Here is a 25,274-nt window from a genome sequence, read left to right on the forward strand (position 1 = left end):
CAGCTTGAACTGCTATGCAGTGTCTTGTACAGCGCCTGAGTGGCACAATGGTCTAACATGACCGGTCAGGAGTGGCCTACAGTAAGAGCTAAATATTCCTAAAAGAAATAATAACCTTACTGTAACAACAGTTTTTTTTAGTAAGTAATACTGAAGTCGCGCATAATTCAGTTTCTATTTCGGTATGTCACCCATTCATTGTCAGACACAGTAGGACCCAAAAGCGTAATCGGTGCTTTAACTCCCCCTTGCGCTGGTCTGGAGCAATGAAGTGGTGACGCAGGGTACCGTACTAAACCACAAATTACCTCTAAGTACTGCAGCATAAGCTCACAACTTTTAGAGGAATCACTGTGTATAGCCTCGCTATTGTTATTTTACTGCTGCTCTTTAATTATTTGTTTATTTTTTCTTAACTGCATTGTTTGATAAGGGCTTATAAGTAAGCATTTCACTAAGGTCTACACGTTGTATTCGGCGCATGTGACAAATAAAATGAACTGGCTATGCCATATTGCTGTGGGCTACACTAGTTAATTTAGCAGGCAAGATTTGCTTAGAACTCCGTGGCATTAATTTATGGTATAAAGAATACAATTCAACAAAGCCGAATCAAATAGAAAACGTCCTTTCTCCAAACGATTTGAGGGAGGGTGCACATCCGGCAATTCTGTGAGCAGTTAACAAAGTAACAGGTTCTCCTATATGCTTAATCTAGTTATTTATGCAACTTTAGTTGTGATACAAATGTTGGGCTATATGTTTGGATTTTGAATCAATTCTAAGGCTGCATGAAAGGCATGTGCTTTGTTTCTTGCACATACTTCATCACTCTTTCACAATTTGACAAGCACCTGATAATGCTGTGAATTTCCCAGTGCCATCCCCCTAGTGTGGCTGTAATGCCCCCTAAAAAATCCATGCCGTTTGCAGCCATTGGCCATTCTGCCCTATCACGTGACGGGCATTTGATGATGATGATGATGATAATAATAATAATAATAATAATAATTATTATTATTATTATTGAGATACCTGTGAGAGCAATGACAGTGAGGCACTTCGGTAACACGCAGCCGGAAGAAGGGAATTCTAATTTTACTAAGAAATAACCTATTTTTTGGGCAAGTTGTTGATTCTTAATGGCTGCTGGGTAATTTGATATGCGTTGAAATCTGTTAAGTAGGCATCGAAATGAACGAATGCTAGCAGGCTCATGGAGTTGCAAATTAAATGGATAGGTCTAGCTCCTTGATCAAGATCTGACACATTTGCTACCTCAGCTTATGAACCTAAGTGTCACAAATGAGTTATGTAGTGGCCACAGGGAGGAGCAAGAGTTATAAACCCATACTGTTTCTTGCCTTACACCCTAACCCTTGGTATAACCTATTTTAGCCCTAACCCTGACCTGTAACACAATGCACCTAACACAATAGCTGTAATGGTCACATTTTATAAACCTAACTTTAACCCTGATTGACATAAAATATCATGCAACATAAAGACTGTCCCATTTTCTAAAATGGTCAAATTACTTTACGTGTGTACTCGGCAGAAAGGGAAACGTTCCTTTTTCAGTACCCTGTCTTTAAAAGCTCATTTGTAAAAATACAAATAATTTCAGATCTCTGTTGAAGGTTTCCCATGCTTGTTCAATGAAACAAACAATTAATGAACATGCACCCGTGGAACAGTTAAGGCACTAACAGCTTACAGATGGTAGGCAATTAAGGTCACAGTTATGAAAACTTAGGACACTAAAGAGGCCTTTCTACTGACTCAACACAAAGAAAGATGCCCAGGGTCCCTGCTCATCCACATGAATGTGCCTTAGGCATGCTGCAAGGAGGCATGAGGACTGCAGATATGGCCAGGGCAATACATTGCAATGTCCGTAGTGTGAGACGCCTAAGACAGCGCAACAGGGAGACAGGACGGACAGCTGATCATCCTCGCAGTGGCAGACCACGTGTAATACCTGCACAGGACTGGTACATCGAAACATCACACCTGTGGGACAGGTTGGCAACAACTGCCCGAGTTACTCCAGGAACGCACAATCCCTCCATCAGTGCTCAGACTGTTTGCAATAGGCTGGACTGAGGGCTTGTAGTCCTGTTGTAAGGCAGGTCCTCCCCAGACTTCACCGGCAACATCGCCTATGGGCACAAACCTACCGTTGCCTAACCAGACAAGACTGGCAAAAAGTGCTCTTCACTGACGAGTTGCGGTTTTGTCTCCCCATGGGTGATGGTTGGATTCGTGTTTTTCGTTGAAGGAATGAGCGTTACACCGAGGCCTGTACTCTGGAGCGGGATCTATTTGAAGGTGGAGGGTCCGTCACGGTCTGGGGCGGTGTGTCGCTGCATCATCGGACTGAGCTTGTTGTCATTTCAGGCAATCTCAACACTGTGCGTTACAGGGAAGACATTACATTTACATTTAAGTCATTTAGCAGACGCTCTTATCCAGAGCATTACAAATTGGTGCATACACCTTATGACCACCAGTGGAACAGCCACTTGCATCTAAATCTTGTTGGGGGGGTGGGAAGGATTACTTACCCTTCCTATCCTAGGTATTCCTTGAAGAGGAATACCTCCTCCCTTGTGTGGTACCCTTCCTGCAGGCTCATCCTGACATGACCCTCCAGCATGACAATGCCACCATGCACAGAACGAGCAGTATGACTGATTTCCTGCAAGGCAGGAATGACAGTGGTCTGCCATAGCCAGCGGTGAGCCCAGATCTCCCATTGAGCACATCTGGGACCTGTTAGATCGGAGGTTGAGGGCTAGGGCCACCCCCCCCACAGAAATGTCTGGGAACTTGCAGGTGCCTTGGTGGATGAGTGGGGTAATATCTCACAGCAAGAACTGGCAAACCTGGTGCGGTCCATGAGGAGATGCACTGCAGTATTTAATGCAGCTTTTGGCCACACGAGACACTGACAGCTCATTTTGATTTTGACCCCCCCCCCCCCATTTGTTAAGGGAAACATTATTCCATTTCTGTTAGTCTCATGTCCTTTAAACTTGTTCTGCTTCTCTGTTGTTGAATCTTGTTATGTTCCTACATATGTACACATGTTAAGCTTGCTGAAAATAAAAGCAGTTGACAGTGAGGACATTTCTTTTTTTGCATATACAGTGGGGCAAAAAAGTATTAGTCAGCCACCAATTGTGCAAGTTCTCCCACTTAAAAAGATGAGAGGCCTGTAATTTTCATCATAGGTACACTTCAACTATGACAGACAAAATGAGAGAAAAAAAATGGGGGGTGGAAGTTATACTGATAACAAGTTCAAACAGGTGCCATTAATACAGGTAACGAGTGGAGGACAGAGAAGTTACACGTCTGTTAGAGCCAGAAATCTTGCTGGTTTGTAGGTGACCAAATACTTATTTTCCACCATAATTTGCAAATTCATAAAAAATCCTACAATGTGAATTTCTGGATTCTTTTTCTTCTCATTTTGTCTGTCATAGTTGAAGTGTACCTATAATGAAAATTACAGAACTTGCACAATTGGTGGCTGACTAAATACTTTTTTGCCCCACTGTACATACACACATACAGGTGAAGTCGGCAGTTTACATATATGTATCGTATTATGCCGGTGTTTCTTTTGGGAGGGAATGCGCTAACCTCAACTCTAGTAATCATATAATATGTAATCATCTTAACTCGTATAACAGTAATAGAAAACAGACTGCCTCAACAGCCCACAAATAAATGACATCATGCAACCCTAGCAGTTAACAAATTTACCTCCATGTGCCCTTTGTTTGCACGAGAAGGCGGGGTGATTGCTGCCGCTGACAGCACAAGCTTTTGGCAGAGCTTGTGGAGCTGGCTACTTGTGTGAGAAGGCAGAGCGGCTAGATCATGGTTGATGAATTTGACAGTGAATGTAATAGGAAAATACGTTTCTCGTCCAGAGGTGACTGAATTAATGTTCAGGATTATTGATAGTAGTTGTTGGAATAGTAATAAAGTATAATTTCAAAACATGAAAATAATGATCTTGAATCATAGTAATTTGATCATCTGTTAATGATGTTTCGGTCCTTCTCTTGCATTAGCAGTGTGGAAAGGGACAGGAAAGTGTGCGTCGGGAGTTTGTTCATGCAGGGAGAACTGATCTTAAATGTCATTTGTGGTCTTATGCTCCTATCTATTGGGTTGATTTTAGTTTCTGCGGTTCATTTGTTAAAAAAAAAATCGGATCATACTATCAAACTTTATATACCTACGGTCACTGAATAAAGTGTATATACTTACTGAAATGGTAATTACTCAAATGCTTAATATAACTTATTTGCTAGTTCATGTAATGAATTACAATCAAAATAACATTTACAGCATAACAATTAAACAATTAAATGTCTATGTAAGGCTGGGCAGTGTATCTCGTTGTCATCGATCGCTAGAAACAAAAATAGTCCTATCCTACTTCCTCCTTATGCAGACATAAGCACATTTGACACCATAGAGGTGCGTAATGTTTACTTTCTATACGAGTATTTTTTACTATAAAAATGATCTTTTTTTTGTGCCTTTTGGGCAAAATGGATTTCTAAGCATAATTCTCGTCAAAATTGGCTCTGAGAATTGTTTGATTGATTTGCTTTGGGCTCGCACTTGTGTTCCAGTTTAGCCAACGCTCTATTGCTGTTTTTTTTTCAGCCTTTGGTGAATTTGGACTCGTTCTATTGTCCAGCCTATAGAGTTGAAAGAAACACCACACACTTTACCCCTTTCTCAGTTTTTCAATACAGTGGATAAAAAGGGGTATGCCAGGTGTACTCTGCCTGAATGAGATTATGCCAACAAAGGGTATCGTGTTCTGCTGACACATGGTGGAACAGATGTCCACAGGCAGAAAATGTACAATGTAATAATGTGCAGTGTAGCCCAAATATAGTTTGTGTTAACTTGACAGTAACATGTGCGGGGACATTATTAAATGTTTTACTCGGTGAACGTTATTTTTTGCACACGTATCCTTGTGCACTTGCTTGATGTCTACTATAAAAAAGCAAAAATAGAATGCCTGTTTCATTCCGTTTTTTTCCCCCAAGTGCAATATTTAGATTGTGTGGTCACAAGCATTCTATTATAAAGGCTGTCACAGCGAACTTTCTAGGGAGTTTTTCCTCGCCACCGTGCTTCTACACCTGCATTGCTGGGTTTCTGTACAGCACTTTGAGATATCAGCTGATGTACGAAGGGCTATATAAATACATTTGATTTGAACTGCAATATTCGTGTATTGTTTTGTCATTTACAGTAAAGTCTAGGTAACAAATGACATTGGATTGCTTTCTTTACATTTTGTAGCTACGAGTTACGTCCTTCTTTGTCCTGTATGAGAAATAAATATTCCAAACATACTTTTGGGATGCTATAGATCCCAAGTGAATACAACCAATTATCAAAACCTTAAGAAATTACGCTGATTCAACAGATCAGACTGTTTTAGCTTAAAATGTTGATAAACTATTTGGCTATTTCTTCAAATAAAGTGCAGCAATGCGGGCAAACACCATTCTCAAGGGACCGCCAATGCGCTTATGCATGTAATGCTTTGTCGTTTTTCGCCTTAATGCATACAAGCTGGGCATCATTCTCAAGTGATAGGCTAATATTGTCACACATCAGACTATTCTTTATTTTAATCTTTACATATACTAAATGTGTGAAATCAGTTTTCATTTAGAATGGACCATTATCATGCCACTGTCTCTGAGCAGGGGGGGGAAATGCATGTCATCTATGGACTTAAATAGTGAATGAACGCTTTTCCCGTAGTTCATTTTCATGCCGGCCAGATACGCTTTAGTCCTGTTGTAAAGAGGAGCAATGTGCTTAATATTAGGCAAGTTCAGAAATACATGTGGTAGGCCTAGCCTATAGAAATTTGATAAGATCCTCTTAAATAGAAGCCAACAAAAATATTTTCTCACTCAATTGCATAGCATATAGAAATGTTGCCTAACATTAGCTCTTAGGCTCTCATGAAGTGTTTTGATTATTGATAACATGTGTGTTGTCAGTGATTAGAGGGACAATGGAGTGCTGACGACCAGGCAAGTTTGGTAGGCTACTAATGACCATCAGAGCTTGGAGAGCCTAGTTAACGTGACTAAACAGTCATGTGGAATTTGACTTTATTCAGGAGTCTTGACTGCCGTTGTGGTAGTAATACAGTCACTGTAACAGCCCTAGGTGGTACCTCCATTTGACTCATGCAGCGTGACACATCTCCTTCGTATAGAGTTGATCAGGCTGATTGTGGCCTGTGGCAGGTTGTGTCCCACTCCTCTTCAATGGCTGTCCGACGTTGCTGAATATTGGGAGGAACTGGAACACTCGGTCGATCCAGAGCATCCCAAGCATTTTCATTGGGTGACATGTCTGGTGTGTATGCAGGCCATTAAAGAACTGGGCCACTTTCATCTTCCAGCAATTGGGTACGGAGCCTTGCGACATGGGGCCATGCATTATCGTGCTGAAACATGTGATGGCGGCGGATGAATGGCACGACAATGGGCCCCAGGATCTCGTCACAGTATCTCTGCTCTCAAATTGCCATCGATGTAATGCTGTTGTGTTCGTTGTCTGTAGCTTGACTGCCCATACCATAACCCACCGCCATCATGGAGCACTCTTCACAATGTTGACATCTGCGAAAGTGTACGCCATACACGTTGTCTGTGGTTGTTCGGCCAGTTGGAAGTACCGCCAAGTTCTTAAAACAACATTCAATTCTCTGGCTATGGCTCTGGTGCACATTCCTGCAGTCAGCATACCAATTGCACGCTCCCTCAACCTGAGACATCTGTAGCATTGTGTTGTGACAACTGCATGTTTTAGTGTCCTTTTGTCTCCAGGTGCACCTGTGTAATGATCATGCTGTTTAATCAGCCGATACTGCGGTGGAAAGTGGCAGAGTTACAGCTCTGTTTGTCAGTCCAGGAGATTTTCTGAAAATTGTCTCCTCACAAAAACTTCTGTAGCTTCGACTGGTTTGGTCTACCACAATAGGGGAGATTCTCACAAACATGATCGTGTACTGAGTTTTGCTCTACGACCCCCACAAGTGTCATGGGACTTGTATAAAGGTAGTTTTATGCCAACAAAAATAAGGGGTTAAATGTGTAAAATAAATAATACTTGGGCCTAGGACAGATGCATGAATAAATGGCAAAAAAGACACTAAGGAATATGGTTTTGAAGTCTGTCCTAGGCTCAATAAGTATATATATTTTTTTCCCCATTTCACTTTTTAATTTTTTTTTGCCATTTTTGGATGTGCTATTTATTCTGATTTCTAGTAGTCGAGGCCAAATTCAATATTTTATCCCAAAACATTTTTGTGATTTGTAGAGGGGTCCTAAAATCAAATCGCTAAATCATCCATGGTATGACCTTAAAACAATTCCACATGTCAGCTTAACTGCATCTGCAGCTTAAAGATGCACAATGCAGAAATCGCTCTGCTATTTCCTGGTTGCAAAAATTCATAGTTCACCTAATTGAAGTTTGTACTATGACTACACTATACTTGCTTGTTTTGTCAATCTAAACCGATGTGAAATATTGTATTTTCAGCTGTTTTGAAGCTGGTGTAGAAAACCGAAAGTAAGACACACATTTGTACTGAAATAGCACACAGGACACATCTACCCCCTCTTAGACTTGTTTTAAATGAGTGACAGATCTATAACTCACATCTATGAATTTGGTAGCATAAGCAATGCTGCAGCAAATGTAGACCTACCTGCCACAATAGTACATTTTTTTGTTTGTCATGAGATGCATTGTGATTAATCATGCAAATAGAGAGAATGCTATAGAAGCCAGCATAACATTTTAAGTTCCATTTCATGTCATGATGTTCATAATTCCCCATTTATCCTGGGAAATTAGTAGGTTTGGCTGGGAGATCTCAGTAACCTGGTTCCTGCTATTTAAACCATAATTGGGTCTCCTTTTTGTTTTTACAGTATTTGCTATGACTCTGGATTGAACTCCTAACCTTCTAATATCAGGGCGGACACTACCTAGAAGGCCACTGAGTTGGTACAAGAACAGCCCTTAGCTGTGGTAAATTGGCCATATACCACAACCCTGCTGGTCTTAATGCTTAATTGAGAGCCACACCAGGCGTTACACATTCAAAGACATCCTTTATAAGTGAATGCTAACCCCTCTGTTCTGACTTCTCCCCTCCAGGTTGCGGAGCAGATGGACATCAGTGCGATGCCATGTCAGGCTCTGGTCCGCATGCTGGCCAAGAAACCTGGCTGGAAGGAGACTAACTTCCAGGTACCTAACAAACCTACCACACTCAACTGGGGGTTGTCCATAGACAGTAGATTTTTGCCTAAAGGTTTTGGATCTCTATAATCATTTACCGTGCCTCTTGCCAATGCAAGATGATATTTAATGGTATAGTAATTGGCTAGTGATAAGACTCACTGCAGGCGATCAAAACTATATATTTTATAGTAGATTCACAATATCAACTGTCCAAACATGGCAACAGGACGATTTCACCTCCATACTGGATTTAAAATTAGTTTGTTCATGTACGCTAAAACAGGCTACAAGATGTTCAGTCTTGTGACATGCTTCCAGGTGTTGCAGCTAAAGCTCCAGGTGGTGGCAGTGGTGGCCCAGAGGGGCAGGTTCTCTAAGACGTCTGCCTCTGTGGTGCTGGATGCCCTGGTGGAGAAGGTGGGAGACGTCAAGTGTGGAGGGAAGGCCAAGGATGCCCTAACGGCCATAGGAGAGGCCTGCTCTCTCTCCTGGATTGCTGAACAGGTAATAGACTGGATATACTGAACATGGCCAGGGTCATTTTCATTAGGGAACATAACATACGTTTTAACTATAAAGGAAAATGAATGTATTGTCCATGTCTGAATGCCAAATAGTTTAACTGGAACCAATGGCTTGCTTCAATGTGCTTTTGTTTTGGTCAGTGATTATATCCAGAAAGGATTGAAGGATTCGGGTGAACAAACTGTTACCCACTGATGCAGTTTGTCGATTGTTTTTTTTTCTCTCACTGATATTAACTGACACCATTGATTTATTTTGAACCAAACTGCAGACAAATCCACTAACCCCTCTGACCACTCCAGGTTAGAGGTCGACCGTTTATGATTTTTAAAAAAAACACTGACACAGATTATTGGATGACCAAAAAAAGCCGAAACCGAGCAGTCAGGAATATGTTGAAATATGTAATGACATTTACAAAAATGCTGATTGAACATTGAACACTTATTTTAACGTAATACATAAATAATATCTTTCTGGTCTCTAAATAATGAAACCTGTTCAATTTTGTTTAAATAATGCAAAAAGTGTTGAAGAAAGTGCAATATGTGCCATGTAAAAAAAAGCCAACTTTTAAGTTCCTTGCTCAGAACATGGGAACATATGAAAGCTGGTGGTTCAGTATTCCTAGTTAAGAAGTTTTAGGTTGTAGTTTTATAGGACTATTTCTCTATACATTTGTATTTCATATACTTTTGACTATTTGGTGTTATTATAGGCACTTTAGTATTGCCAGCCTAATCTTGGGAGTTGATGGGCTTGAACTCATAAACAGAGCTTTGCATCAAGCATTGCTTAGAGCTGCTGGAAAACGCAGCAAGGTGCTGTTTGAATGAATGCTTTCGAGCCTGCTGCTGCTTACCACCGCTCAGACTGCTCTATCAAATCAGAGTTAATTATAATAAACACACAGAAATTACAAGCCTTTTAATATGGTCAAATCCGGAATTTTGTCTAATTTCGAAAACAAAACCTTTATTCTTTCAGTGAAATATCGAACCTTTACGTATTTTATCACACGGGTGGCATCCCTAAGTGTAAATATTGCTGATACATTGCACAACCTTCAATGTTATGTCATAATTATGTGAAATTCTGGATAATTACGGTCTTTGTTAGGAAGAAATGGTCTTCACACAGTTCGCAATGAGCCAGGCGGCCCAAACTGCTGCATATACCCGGACTCTTCTTGCACAGAATGCAAGAGAAGTGACACAATTTCCCAAGTTAATATTGCCTGCTAACATGCGTTCCTTAACTAAATATGCAGGTAAAAAATATATATATATACTTCGGTGTATTGCTTTTAAGAAAGGCATTGTTTATGGTTAGGTACGATTGTGCTTTTTTCGAATGTGCTTTTGTTAAATCCTCACCTGTTTGGTGACATTGAAGTAGGCTGCGATTCAATGATAAATTAGCAGGCACCGCATTGATTATATGCAACGCAGGACAAGCTAGGTAACCTAGTAATATCAACCATGTTTAGTTAACTAGTGACTGTGGTGATTGTTTTTAATAAGTTAAGTTTAATGCTAGCTAGCAACTTACCTTGGCTCCTTGCAGCCACAAGCTGCACTTGTGTAACAGGTGGTCAGCCTGCCACGCAGTTTCCTCGTGGATTGCAATGTAATTGGCGTCCAAAAAGTCTTATGAACTTGAAATCGGTCCTGCCGATTTAATCGCTCGACCTCTACTCCAGGTTGTGTCATTGGCCTTTGCCCAGAAGAACCCGAAAAACCAAGCTGAGACACTGAACTGGCTGGCCAATGCCATGAAGGAATTTGGCTTCACAGGGTAAGTTGGCTTCACAGGGTAAGTTAACACCCAGGTCTTATATTCCATTGGAGTGTTTTTGTGTCTCATTCATGGTATTGAATCAATCAAGCATGTCCTCTCCTTTTACAGAATCAATGTGAAAGCTTTTATCAACCATGTCAAGACTGCTTTGGGTGCCTCCAATCCCGTGAGTGATAGTGCTGATTTCTGTTTGTCGAGTCTGTCTTGCTTTATTTGTCTGCTGCTATTTGGAAGCAGTCAGTCAGTTTGTGTGGATTATGGTTCAAAACATTTTTACTTTAACATTTCCTTAGATTTACATTTCTGGGTCCTCATTCCTTGATCTTATAGAGCTCTGGTAGATGGATTGGTTCACGATTAAGGTATTTAAAAACGGTGAAACAAATGACTGCCTTTTTAACTTGTGTCGCAGGCTATACGAGCAGCAGCCATCTCTCTGCTGGGGGTGATGTATCTGTACATGGGCGCCTCACTGCGTATGTTCTTTGAGGACGAGAAGGCAGCACTGCTTGCTCAAATCGACGCAGAGTTTGAGAAGGTTGTATTTTAGTTGACAGATCTTCATAAATATCTCTAGCTTACTTGACACTTGGAGTACCTGGTATGTTTTATCTATCCTTAAATGTATCTACCAAATAATGTGCCTTTCTATCACATACTTTTGTTATTGTGAAATTGAATTATAGCCTCTTAAATGCCTAAAATATTTTCACACTAAATATTATCAGTGCAAGAATGTCTACTTGTTTATTTTACACTGTTTCCATATTGGCTCTGTGATTGATTCATATTGTTTCTGCTGTGTCACAGATGCAGGGCCAGACTCCTCCTGCCCCCACTAGAGGCGCCATCAAAAGGACAGGGGGACAGGAGGAGGGAGAAGAGGCCAAGGAAGAAGAGGTTGCAGGTGACATCATGGACCTCCTGCCTCGCACTGACATCAGGTTAGCACATCGATGTACTAGAGCAGTACTTACAACCTTAACCTCGGACAACCAGACCTTTTTTGTTTTAGCCCTAAACTTGCACACCCAATTTCAATTAGCCAAGGGGTTGATCATTCGTAGACTAAATGAATTGAGTGTGCCAGTTTAAAGCTGCAACAAAAGTGTAACATCTGGTGGTCCCTGATAAGAGGGTTGGGAAACACTGTACTATAGAATTTCTCTTATCGTTGCAATAGCTACTTCTGTGAGTGCGTGAGTAGCACCATTAATTTAACTGTATGGGTTAGCATCACACCAGGCGCCCCATCTAAAATTAGGTGGTGCACCTGAGTTTTATTTCTGTTAAGCAAACATTTTTTATATAAAAGCCCCAGGTAGAATGGTTCCAAGACTGTCAGAGGTATATTGTCCTTCAGGCAGCCATTGTTTTAAGGTTAACATTTACATTACATTTAAGTCATTTAGCAGACGCTCTTATCCAGAGCGACTTACAAATTACGTAATGTGGTTGCATTTATACCTTATTGCATTCACAAATAGTTCTTAGATGAGAACTGAAAGAACTAGGTGCATTTCATCACCGTCAAAGAAATGGCTCTTCTGATATGTTCTCTTTCACTGTAGTGATAAGATCACAGAGGACATGGTGTCCAAGGTGGGCGATAAGAACTGGACTATCCGTAAGGAGGGTTTGAATGAGGTGGCTGCAGTTCTCTCTGAGGCCAAGTTAATCAAGCCCAGCTTGGGAGACCTGCCCATCACACTGAAGGGACGCCTCAGTGACTCCAACAAGATCCTGGTGAGTGTTACATCCTGAGTGTTTCTCTAGATGGGAGTGTTTAAATGGGTTTACATTGCAGAGATGTGGGACCACAACCGTACCGTCGCTTAAGCCTACATGTGAATTAGTTTTGAGCAGTCGGACCACATGTGGTTTACCTTCTATCTGATTCTCCAGGAGAATCTTGTTGCACAATGTGCTGTGACTTTACGTTGGTGAGTGCTGCAGATGATCATTGATCTCACAGTATAAATTGCATGTCAGAAGTGTGTGGGGGGGACTACTGCTGGGAGTGTAATTTCCATGTCTCCAGAATTGACATGAATTTAAAATACATAATCAGTGCTTCATCATTATTGCCTTGACCGCGATCATCATGTGACCAGTTAAATGATTCTGCGCGGGTGCGCCTTTCTGTTTCAGGTCCAGCAGACCCTGTCGATCATGCAGCAGATGGCCACTGCCATGGGCCCTGCCCTCAAACAGCATGTCAAGACCCTGGGCATACCAGTCATCACTGTGCTGGGGGATATTAAGGTACACACATGTCACAAACACCCCTTCTCTCTATCACAGACTGAAACACGCACACAAGTATGGTCAAACCCACACTTCTCATTGTCTTCCCCCAGAACACAGTTCGTGCTGCGGCCATGGCCACCCTGAACTCCTGGGTGGCGCAGACTGGTATGAAGGAGTGGCTGGAAGGAGAAGAGCTGTCTGAAGAGCTGAAGAGGGAGAATCCTTTCCTCAGACAGGAGGTGAGTTTGGGGGAAGGGGGTGGGTGTTATGGATAGGGTTTGTGATTTGAAGATTTTAGTACACATCATGTCACTATAACAGCTGTTACATTTTTTGCCCTGTATTTCTTATTTGCAGCAGATCATTTCAAAGGGAATGGTCAGAGGCGCCCTCTAAAACAGTCTGTTAAAAAAATTGGCCAAACTCTTTAATTTTAAAGCTTGAGTGACACCCGATTCAATCTCCCGCTCCTTCCTTCCTCAGGTGCTTGGCTGGCTGGCAGTGCATCTGCCCACCATGCGCTCAGTGCCCTCCGATCTCATGCTGTGTGTGCCCCCCCTGTTCGGCTGCCTGGAGGACCGCAACGTTGACGTAAGGAAGCGAGCCCAGGATGTCCTGCCTGTCTTCATGATGCACCTGGGCTTCGACAAGATGAACAAGGCCACAGGCAAACTGAAGGTAGGGGACTAAGGAGAGCAACTGTGCATGTCTTGTTTTTATTCTACTGTATGTGCAGTGCATTTGGAAAGTATTCAGACCCCTTCACGTACTTGAAATTGAATAAATTGCTTTTTTACACACACTACCCCATAATGAGAAAGCGAAAACAAGTTTTTAGACATTATTGCAAATAAAATAAATACCTTATCGAAATGGAGGTCGGGTGCATCCTGTTTCCATTGATCAGAGATTGTTTTTACATCTTGATTGGAGTCCACCTGTGGTGAATTCAATTGATTGGACATGATTTGGAAAGGCACACCTTTCTATATAGTGTCCCACAGTTGACAGTGCATGTCAGAGCAAAAACCAAGCCATTAGGTCGACGGAATTGTCTGTAGAGCTTCGAGACTGGATATTGTCATGGCACAGATCTGGGGGAGGGTAGCAAAAATGTCTGCAACATTGAATGTCCCCAAGAATACAGTGGCCTCCATTCTTAAATGGAAGACATTTGGAACAACCAAGACTCTTCATAGAGCTGGCTGCCTGACCAAACTGAGCAATCAGGGGGAGAAGGGCCTTGTCAGGGAGGTGATCAAGAACCTGATGGTCACTGACAGAGCTCCAGAGTTCCTCTGTGGAGATGGGAGAACATTCCAGAATGACAAACGTCTCTGCAGTACTCCACCAACCAGGCCTTTATGATAGTGGCCAGACGGCAGCCACTCTTAAGTAAAAGGCACATGAGAGCCCGCTTGGCGTTTTCCAAAAGTCACCTAAAGACTCAGACCAATGGCAACGATCCTCTCGTCTGATGAAACCAAGATTGAACTCTTTGGCCTGAATGCCAAGAAACCTGACACCATCCCTACGGTGTTGCATGGTGGTGGCAGCATTGTGCTGTTGGGATGTTTTTCAGCAGCAGGGACTGGTAGACAAGTCTGGATCGAGGGGAAATATGAAAGGAGCAACGTATGGAAGTCCTTGATGACACCGTGCTCCAGAGCGCTCAGTACCTCAGACTGGGGCAAAGGTTCACCTTCCAACAGGACAACACCCCAAATCACACAGCCGCGAGAACATAGGAGTGGCTTCGGGAAATGTCTCTATCTCGATTTGCAGAGCCAAAGCCCGGACCTGTACCTGCTCGAACATCTGGAGAGACCTGAAAATAGCTGTGCAGTGACGCTCCACGTCCAACCTGACACAGCTTGAGAGGCTCTGTAGAGAAGAATGGGAGAAACTCTCCAAATGCTAAAAGTTTTTCCTCACCTGTGTCATACCAAGAAGACTCGAGGCTTTAATCGCTGCCGAAGGTGCTTCAAACAATGTGATATTTCAGGTATCAGTAAAATAACTTGTTTTTGCTTTGTCATTATGGGGTATTGTGTGTAAATTGAGAGGGGGGGAAATAATTTAAGCAATTTTAGAATACGGCTGTAATGTAAAAATGTGGGAAACCTATTGCTTTCTGCTTACTGAGCATGGATTTTGGACAAATTCTTTGGTCTCTGACATATTTGAAGTACATTCAGTTCTTCTCTCCATTGGTGTGATCTGCGTTATCACTTCCTGGTTAAGGAGATTGTCAGTACAGAGATACAAAGTATGGGATGTAATTTCCTGTCATGGTTTAGGTCCACTCAACCCCTTAGAAGGAAGTGTAAATGCCAATAAATACAGATATTGTGAGTGATCACCTTCAACTCAACCTATGGCGAATCATTTTCTATCCTATTGGGAGGGTTCTCTTCCAGGATGAAAATGCCCCCATCTACATGGCACGAGTGCTGGTTTGATGAGCACACAAATGATGTATACCATATGCCATGGCAGTCTCACCAGGTCTTAACACAATTGTACATTCTGCAGCGGCACCTGAACGGCGTAGGGCTGGGCAATTTGCACACCATTAAGACAGCGCTGGAGAAAAAGGCTGACGTTTTAAGTGTTCCTATCCAATAGTTTTTTTTCTTTGTTTCTTTGCTTTTAACTTTTTCAAACTTATTTTGTACATAATGTTGCTGCTACCGACCGAAAATAACTTCTCGACATCAGAAGTGCAATCACTCAGCACGATCTGGCAGAATCCTCTTTTTCCTTTAATGAGCCCGATGTGAATGACCGTTCTTTCCCGGGAACAGGCCCAGATCCCTGTCATTTGTGCGAAGAGAAGGTGGAGAACAAGGGGCCGCACGGGATCAAATAAATCCCTACTGCCTTCCATTGCACGTTTGCTAGCGGTATCTTTGGAAAATATATTTGATGACCCCCACGAAGATTAAACTACCAACTGGTCATTTAAAACTGTAATATCTATGCTTCACTGAGTCATGGCTGAATGACGACACTATCAACATACAGCTGGATGGTTATATGATGCACCGGCATGATAGAACAGCGGCGTCTGGTAAGACGAAGGGCAGCCTAGTAGTTATTTTTCTATATAACAGCTTGTGCACAATATGTAAGCGTCTCAAGTTATTGCTCTGCTGAGGTAGTATCATAAGCTGTAGACCACATGATCTACCTAGTTTTCATCTGTACTTTTCATTGCTGTCTACTAGAGGTCAACCGATTTTAATCGGAATGGCCAATTTTAATTAGGGCCGATTTAAAGTTTTCATAACAATCGGAAATCTGTATTTTTGGGCGCCGATTTTGCAGTTTGATTTATTTAACTAGGCAAGTCCGTTAAGAACACATTCTTATTTTCAATGACGGCCTAGGAACGGTGGGTTAACTGCCTCGTTCAGGGGCAGAACAGATTTTCACCTTGTCAGCTCGATGGATCCAATCTTGCAACCTTACAGTTAACTAGTCCAACGCAATAACGACCTGCCTCTCTCGTTGCACTCCACAAGGAGACTGCCTGTTACGCAAATGCAGTAAGCCAAGGTAAGTTGCTAGCTAGTATTAAACTTATCTTATAAAAAAAAACAATCAATCATAATCACTGGTTAACTACACATGGTTGATATCACTAGATATTATCTAGCGTGTCCTGTGTTGCATATAATCTGACTGAGCATACAGGCATACAAGTATCTAACTGAGCGGTGGTAGGCAGAAGCAGGCACGTAAACATTCATTCAAACAGCACTTTCGGGCGTTTTGCCAGCAGCTCTTCGTTGTGCGCCAAGCATTGTGCTGTTTATGACTTCAAGTCTATCAACTCCCGAGATGAGGCTGGTGTTACCGAAGTGAAATGGCTAGCTAGTTAGCACATGTTAATAGCATTTCAAACATCACTCGCTCTGAACCTTCTAGTAGTTGCTATGCATGGATAACGCTGCTGTTGTCGTTGTTGCTGGTTCGATTTCCAGGGAGGCGCGAGGAGAGGGACGGAAGCTATACTGTTACACTGGCAATACTAAAGTGTCTATAAGAACATCCAATAGTCAAAGGTTAATGAAATACAAATGGTATAGAGAGAAACATAATTCCTATAATAACTACAACCTAAAACTTCTTACCTGGGAATATTGAAGACTCATGTTCAAAGGAACCACCAGCTTTCATATGTCTTCATGTTCTGAGCAAGGAACTTAAACGTTAGCTTTTTTACATGGCACATATTGCACTTTTACTTCTCCAACACTTGTTTCTGCATTATTTAAACCAAATTGATTTCATTGTTTTATTTGAGGCTAAATAGATTTTATAGATGGATTATATTAAGTTAAAATTAGTGTTCATTCAGTATTGTTGTAATTGTCATTAATTACAAATAAATAAATCAAAATCGTCCGCTTTTTAATCGGTATCAATTTTTTTGGTCCTCCAATAATCGGTATCGGTGTTGAAAAATCCTAATCGGTCGACCTCTTGTCTATTTATTATACCACCATAGACTGAAGCAGGCACGAACACCGCACCCAATGAGCTGTATTCCACCATAAGCAAACAGTAACGCTCACCCAGAGCCGGCGCTCCTAGTGGCCGGCGACTTAAATGCAGGAACTCAAATCCGGTTTAACTAATTTCTATCAGCATGTTAAATGGGCAACCAGAGGGCAAAATAAATCTAGACCACCTTTACTCCACATACAGAGAAGCATACAGCGCCCTCCATTTGGGTTAATCTGACAATTTTATGCTTCCGATTCCTGCTTACAAGCAAAAATTAAAGCAGGAAGCACCTGTGACTCGATCAATAAAAAAGTGGTCAGGTGAAGTAGATGCTAAGCTGTAGGACTGTTTCGCTAGCACCGACTGGAATATGTTCCGGGATTCTTCCCATGCCGTTGAGGAGTACATCCACATCAGTCATTGGCTTCATCAATAAGTGCATCGATGACATCATCCCGACAGTGACCCGTACGTACATACCCCAACCAGAAGCCACGGATTACAGGCAAAATCTGCACTGAGCTAAAGGGTAGAGCTGCCGCTTTCAAGGAGCCGGACTCTAACCCCGACGCTTATAAGAAATCCCGCTATGTCCTCCAACCCATCAAACGGGTAACGTGTCAATACAGGACTTACATGCTGACCAGACCGGACACGTCGCGTGTGCGAGCGTTTCAAAATGAATTTTGAAATCCATGTTATTCAATTATTGCACCCACACTGCTCGCGCGTGCCAGCTATTCCAAGGGCTATATTAGAACTTCTTTCTATTTGATGCAGATCGCGCTGAAAGTCCTGCCTCTCCCATCTCCTCATCGGTTTATAGAAGCAGGTACCCACGTGCCATCTCTTCATTGGTTATACCCACGTGGGTGACTGAAAGACTGTTTTGCCAGTCGTCGTAGTATTACTATTAAAGTTTAGATGCCAAGCACCATATAAGTTCAAAGATGAGAGATGACTAGAAACGATTCGGATGTCCGTTTTATGTGTGGATTAATTGTCGGAGTAGAGGACCTTGTGCATTTCAGGTAAAATAACAACTCATTGTTTATATCCCAGGAAAAATTTGCTAGCAACAGCAAGCTAGCTAAATGGGACAAATTAGCTAGCATGTGCAAGCTAACTAAATTGCCATACATGTTTAACCTGTTGATCCTACCCCCTACTTTTTCGAACATTCTGTTAAAAATCGCACAACATTTCAGCGCCCTGCAACTCATGCCAGGAATATAGTATATGCATATGATTAGTATGTGTGGATAGAAAACACTCAGACGTTTCTAAAACTGGTTAAATCACGGCTGTGACTATAACAGAACGTGCGTTTCATGGAAAAGCGCAGGAAAATCTGATCACTGGGAAATATATCAAGGCGCCACTTGTATGTATTGTTGAATAGAAACCACATTACCTGGAGCCGAGGTTGCAATACCTACAGCTTCCACACGATGTCAACAGTTTTGTCATTTGCCTAGAATTTGTTTCTTGGTCAAACGGACAAGAGACAACCCATTTCTTCCGGTCTCCGACTGGATATTTTGGTTGAGTTTTACCCGGACATTATTTCAAGACATACAGCTATAGAATATACATCGCCTCGTGATCAATTTGATCGGTTATTAACGTTTACTAATACCTAAAGTTGCATTACAAAAGTATTTCGAAGTGTTTTGTGAAAGTTTATCGTCAACTTTTTTAATTTAAAAAAATGACGTTGCGTTATAAAACGCTGTTTTTTTCCTTGATCACAGTCTTCATAGATCGATATCTAGGCTATATATGGACCTATTTAATAAAAAAAAAGACCCAATAGTGATGTTTATGGGACATCTAGGAGTGCCACCAAAGAAGATGGTCAAAGGTAATGAATGTTTTATATTTTATTTCTGCATTTTGTGTAGTGCCGACTATGCTAATTATTTTGTTTACGTCCCCTGCGGGTCTTTTGGGGTGTTACATGCTATCAGATAATAGCTTCTCATGCTTTCGCGGAAAAGCATTTTAAAAATCTGACTTGTTGCCTGGATTCACAACGAGTGTAGCTTTAATTCAGTACCCTGCATGTGTATTTTAATGAACGTTTGAGTTTTAACGAGTGCTATTAGCATTTAGCGTAGCGCATTTGCATTTTCAGATGTCTAGATGGGACGCCTGCGTGTCGGGTGGAGGTAAGAGGTTAATGCTTTTCGACCGGTCCCCAAATTAATGCAATTGGTTCAGCGTTTGTTTTGATATTTTAACCTGCGTGTTGTGTTCGCGTTTGGTGTAGGGGGAGAAAATAATTTTATGCACAATGGCGCACGAGCGCAGACGGTTTGGGTTCCGTGTAAGATGGAATCGTATTACACCGGCTCTGATGCTCGTCGGATGTTGCAGGGCTTGCAAACCATTAGACTACAAAGGGAAGCACAGCCGAGAGCTGCCAAGTGACACAAGCCTACCAGACGAGCTAAAGTAATTCTATGCTCGCTTCGAGGCAAATAACACTGAACTGTGCATGAGGGCACCAGCTGTTCCGGAAGACTGATCACGCTCTCCACAGCTGACTTAAGACCTTCGAACAGGTCAACATTCACAAGGCTGCAGGGCCAGACGGATTACCAGGACGTGTACTGTGCGCATGGGCTGGGCTGACCAAATGGCAAGTGTCTTCACTGACATTTTCAACCTCTCCCTATCCGGGTCTGTAATGCCAACATAGTTCCTGTGCCCAAGAACACGAAGGTAACCTGCCTAAATGTATTTAAAATATATATATTTTTTTCACCTTTTTAACCAGGTAAGCGAGTTGAACAAGTTCTCATTTAAAAATCACATTTATTTGTCACATACACATGGTTAGCAGATGTTAATGCGAGTGTAGCGAAATGCTTGTGCTTCTAGTTCCGACAATGCAGTAATAACCAACAAGTAATTTAACTAACAATTCCAAAACTACTGTCTTATACACAGTGTAAGGGGATAAAGAATATGTACATAAAGATATATGAATGAGTGATGGTACAGAGCAGCATAGGCAAGATACAGTAGATGGTATAGAGTACACTATATACATACTAATCTCATATGTAAACAAAGTGGCATAGTTAAAGTGGCTAGTGATACATGTATTACATAAGGATGCAATAGATGATATAGAGTACAGTATATACGTATACATATGAGATGAATAATGTAGGGTATGTAAACATTATATTAGGTAGCATTGTTTAAAGTGGCTAGTGATATATTTGACATAATTTCCCATCAATTCCCATTATTAAAGTGGCTGGAGTTGAGTCAGTGTGTTGGTAGCAGCCACTCAATGTTAGTGGTGGCTGTTTAACAGTCTGATGGCCTTGAGATAGAAGCTGTTTTTCAGTCTCTCGGTTTCAGCTTTGATGCACCTGTACTGACCTCGCCTTCTGGATGATAGCGGGGTGAACAGGCAGTGGCTCGGGTGGTTGTTGTCCTTGATGATCTTTATGGCCTTCCTGTGACATCGGGTGGTGTAGGTGTTCTGGAGGGCAGGTAGTTTGCCCGCGGTGATGCGTTGTGCAGACCTCACCACCCTCTGGAGAGCCTTACGGTTGTGGGCGGAGCAGTTGCCGTACCAGGCGGTGATACAGACCGCCAGGATGCTCTCGATTGTGCATCTGTAGAAGTTTGAGTGCTTTTGGTGACAAGCCAAATTTCTTCAGCCTCCTGAGGTTGAAGAGGCGCTGCTGCGCCTTCTTCACGATGCTGTCTGTGTGAGTGGACCAATTCAGTTAGTCTGTGATGTGTATGCGGAGGAACTTAAAACTTACTACCCTCTCCACTACTGTTCCATCGATGTGGATAGGGGGGTGTTTCCTGAAGTCCACAATCATCTCCTTAGTTTTGTTGACGTTGAGTGTGAGGTTATTTACCTGACACCACACTCCGAGGGCCCTCACCTCCTCCCTGTAGGCCATTTCGTCGTTGTTGGTAATCAAGCCTACCACTGTTGTGTCGTCCGCAAACTTGATGATTGAGTTGGAGGCATGCGTGGCCACGCAGTCGTGGGTGAACAGGGAGTACAGGAGAGGGCTCATAACGCACCCTTGTGGGGCCCCAGTGTTGAGGATCAGCGGGGTGGAGATGTTGTTGCCTACCCTCACCACCTGGGGGCGGCCCGTCAGGAAGTCCAGTACCCAGTTGCACAGGGCGGGGTCGAGACCCAGGGTCTCGAGCTTGATGACGAGCTTGGAGGGTACTATGGTGTTGAATGCCGCGCTGTAGTCGATGAACAGCATTCTCACATAGGTATTCCTCTTGTCCAGATGGGTTAGGGCAGTGTGCAGTGTGGTTACAACTGTGACCTGGCCAAGATGAAGAAAAGCAGTTCGACACACACATTGTTACACATGGAATAAACAGTCAATAATATGGTAGAAAAAGTATATATACAGCGTGTGCAAATGAGGTAAGATAAGGGAGTAAGGCAGTAAATGGGCCATGGTGGTAAAGTAATTACAATATACCAATTAAACACTGGCGTGATAGATGTGCAGAAGATTAATTTGCAAGTAGAGATACTGGAGTGCAAAGGAGCAAGATAAATTAATATAGTATGGGGATGAGGTAGTTGGATGGGCTATGTGCAGTGATCTGTGAGCTGCTCTGACAGCTGGTGCTTAAAGCTGGTAAGGGAGATGTCTCCAGCTTCAGTGATTAAAAAAATATATATATAAATGCAGTTCGTTCTAGTCATTGGCAGCAGAAAACTGGAAGGAAAGGCGGAATTGGCTTTGGGGGTGACCAGTGAAATATACCTGCTGGAGCGCGCGCTACTTGTGGGTGCTGCTATGGTGACCAGTGAGCTGAGAAGGCGGTGCTTTACCTAGCAAGTACTTGTAGATTACCTGGAGCCAGTGGGTTTGGATACGAGTATGAAGCGAGGGCCAGCCAATGAGAGTGTACAGGTCACAATAGTGGGTCGTTTTGGGGGCTTTGTTGACAAACTGGATGGCACTGTGATAGTCTGCATCCAATTGGTTGAGTAGAGTGTTGGTGGCTATTTTGTAAATGGCATCGTCGAGGATTGGTAGGATGGTCAGTTTTACGAGGGCATGTTTAGCAGCATGAGTGAAGGATGCTTTGTGACGCGTAGCACTCACATCTAGCCATGAAGTGCCTTGAAAGGCTGTTCATGAATCACAACACTTATCCCAGAAACCCTTGACCCACTCCAATTTGCATACCGCCCAAACAAATCCACAGATGATGCAATCTCTATTTCACTCCTTTCCCAGCTGTACAAAAGGAACACCTGTGTGTGTTATTCATTGACTGCAGTTCAGCGTTCTACGTCAGTGCCCTCAAAGCTCATCACTTAGCTAAGTACCCTGGGACTAAACACCTCCCTCTGCTACTGGATCCTGGACTTCCTGACAGGCCGCCCCCCAGGTGTTAAGGGTAGGTAACCCATCTGCAACTCTCATACTTATCACGGGCCCCTCAGATGCATACTCAGTCCCGTTCTGTACTCCCTGTTCACCCGTGACTGCACGGACAGTCACGACTCCAACACCACCATGTTTGCCTATGACACAACAGTGGTAGGCCTGATCAATGAGGAAACCGCTTATTGGGAAGAGGTCAGACCTGGCTGTCAACATCAACTGTTCAGAGGAGACTGTGAATCAAGCCTTCATGGTCCAATTGCTCCAAACAAATTTCTACTAAAGGACACCAGTATGAAGAGGAGACTTGCTTGGGCCAAGAAACACGAGCAATGGACATTAGACCGGTGAACAGCTGTCCTTTGGTCTGAGTCCAAATGTGAGATTTTTGGTTCCAACTGCCGTGTCTTTGAGACTTAGTTAAGTGAACGGATGATCTCCGAACGTGTGGTTCCCACTGAAGCATGGCGATGTGATGGTGTCGGTGCTTTGCTGGTGACATTGTTTGATTTATTTAGAATTCAAGACACACTTAACCAGCATGGCTACCACACCATTCTGTAGCGATACGCCATCCCATCTGGTTTGCGCTTAATCCCGCTATAATTTGTTTTGGACAATGAACCAACACACCTCCAGGTTGCTATTTTACCAAGGCGTGATGAAGTGTTGTATCAGATGACCTGGCCTCTACGATCACCTGACCTCAACACAATTGAGATGGTTTGGGATGAGTTGAGTGAAGGAAAAGCAGCCAACAAGTGCTCAGCATATGTGGGAACTCCTTCAAGACTGTTGGAAAAGCATTCCAGGTGAAGCTGGTTAAGAGAATGCCAAGCTTTCATCAATGCAAAAGGTGGCTACTTTGAAGAATCTCAAAATATATTTAAAACATTTATTTTTTTCTTTGGTTACTACATGATTCAATGTGTTCGTAGTTTTGTTGTCTTCACTATTCTATAATGTCAAAAATAGTAAAAAATTAAAAATAAAGAAACCCTTGAATGATACTGTATATTCTGAATCACATAAGTTGATTAAAACCTAAATGATTTATTTTTAGGCCATATCAATCAGTCTTAAAACAGTGGTTGCCATCAACAAAACACCAAATTATGGAATTTCTCACGGAGATTGATACTTGTAGAATCTAAGCCAAGGTGCATTGAAGCTGTTCTGGTGGCTTGTGGTGGCACAACACCCTATCAAGACTGTTGGCGTTTTCTTTATTTTGGCAGTTACCTGTATCTTTGAATCCACTCCCAATATGCTTGCAAATAACACTGTCTTGAAGTTAATTGATGATTTAATACATTTCTTGTCTAGCCTGCCTCTAAGGACCAAGTGGTTGCCATGCTGGACAAGGCCAGGGATGTGATGCCTGCTAAATCAGCTGGTCCTGCTAAAGCTGCCCCCACCAAGCCTGTATCCAGTGTCCACCCAGCCAAAGCCCTTGCAGGTGGGTTCACATACAGCACTAAAGGAATTATATAATCCAGGGAAGGGCAAAAGGCGGACGGAATGAGGTCGTGGTGAATTACGTGATTGTTACTTTTCTTTATCCGGCCTTAGTGTTTCATTTTTGAAGTACTAATGTGGCCCTTGATCCTTGATGTTGGCCATCCCTGAGCAATAAGTAGAAATGGATTAGCTTTCTTCAATCCAGACCTCAAATACAGCTAACACTAAAAGCAAAACAACTCTACTTGTACTGACCCATAGGCATCTCTAACAAAATTGCATTTTTTTTTGTGCGATCAGCCTCTTCTTTAAATCCATGTTTGTCTCCCTCGCGTCCTCTTAGCTTTGAGCAAACCCCAGGCTCCCATTGAAGAGTATGCAGTTGCCGACCCAAAGAAAGCCAAGCCAGGGACACTACCGGCCAAAGGAAAGGTGAGTGAGTCAAAGCTGTTCTCGTGTTCAACATTTTACGAGCATCACCAATATCCATATTTGTGTTACATGTACTGTACCTCATGTCTTGAGTTTGATCATGGTGCTAGAACATGCCAAAGTTGCACTTTAATTCTCCCTTGGATGATGGCCACCTAGGCTTGTTTTATATTGATCATAGAAGTATTAATCAACTATTTATTTTTGAAGAATCAGTCGCTTAAGACTGTGGTCATCCAGAATGGAGGGTTTTCTTTACAATGTTTATTAGGGCACGGTGTAGCAAATCTAGCATTGGTTGTACTACAAGTTCAGGTACTCTCCGTTTTATCAGTTATGTTCCATTTCATGCCAAATGAACACGACCCTGGTGTTTTGTGTGGCTAGTGGAGGTCTCAGGAGTTGAACTCCACCCTAAACAGCAGCAGGAGCTCCAACGGGAGCATTAACACTAGTCTGGACAAGGAACCTAGTGCCAGTCAAGCTAAAGGCTCAGCCTGGGGGAGTAACTATATAAACAGCAGGTACCTCAGGCCTCTGCCTGAAAGGAAA

General features: G+C 42.5%; 1 protein-coding gene across 6 annotated transcripts in view; it reads left to right on the forward strand.

Annotated features, from left to right (window-relative positions):
• LOC118377462 (cytoskeleton-associated protein 5-like) overlaps nt 1-25,274 on the forward strand; it is a 91,269-nt gene that overhangs the window by 19,595 nt on the left and 46,400 nt on the right. For all 6 annotated transcript variants that reach the window (XM_052461920.1, XM_052461921.1, XM_052461923.1 and 3 more), the window contains 12 exons: nt 8,245-8,337; nt 8,650-8,835; nt 10,559-10,653; nt 10,765-10,822; nt 11,069-11,194; nt 11,467-11,600; nt 12,228-12,402; nt 12,808-12,921; nt 13,017-13,145; nt 13,390-13,584; nt 24,156-24,288; nt 24,634-24,722. In XM_052461920.1, coding sequence (XP_052317880.1) covers nt 8,245-8,337; nt 8,650-8,835; nt 10,559-10,653; nt 10,765-10,822; nt 11,069-11,194; nt 11,467-11,600; nt 12,228-12,402; nt 12,808-12,921; nt 13,017-13,145; nt 13,390-13,584; nt 24,156-24,288; nt 24,634-24,722 — 1,527 coding nt within the window. The remainder of the gene's footprint in view (nt 1-8,244; nt 8,338-8,649; nt 8,836-10,558; nt 10,654-10,764; nt 10,823-11,068; nt 11,195-11,466; nt 11,601-12,227; nt 12,403-12,807; nt 12,922-13,016; nt 13,146-13,389; nt 13,585-24,155; nt 24,289-24,633; nt 24,723-25,274) is intronic.

This window comes from Oncorhynchus keta, chromosome 14 (genome assembly GCF_023373465.1).
Source record: "Oncorhynchus keta strain PuntledgeMale-10-30-2019 chromosome 14, Oket_V2, whole genome shotgun sequence".
Classification (NCBI taxonomy): domain Eukaryota; kingdom Metazoa; phylum Chordata; class Actinopteri; order Salmoniformes; family Salmonidae; genus Oncorhynchus; species Oncorhynchus keta.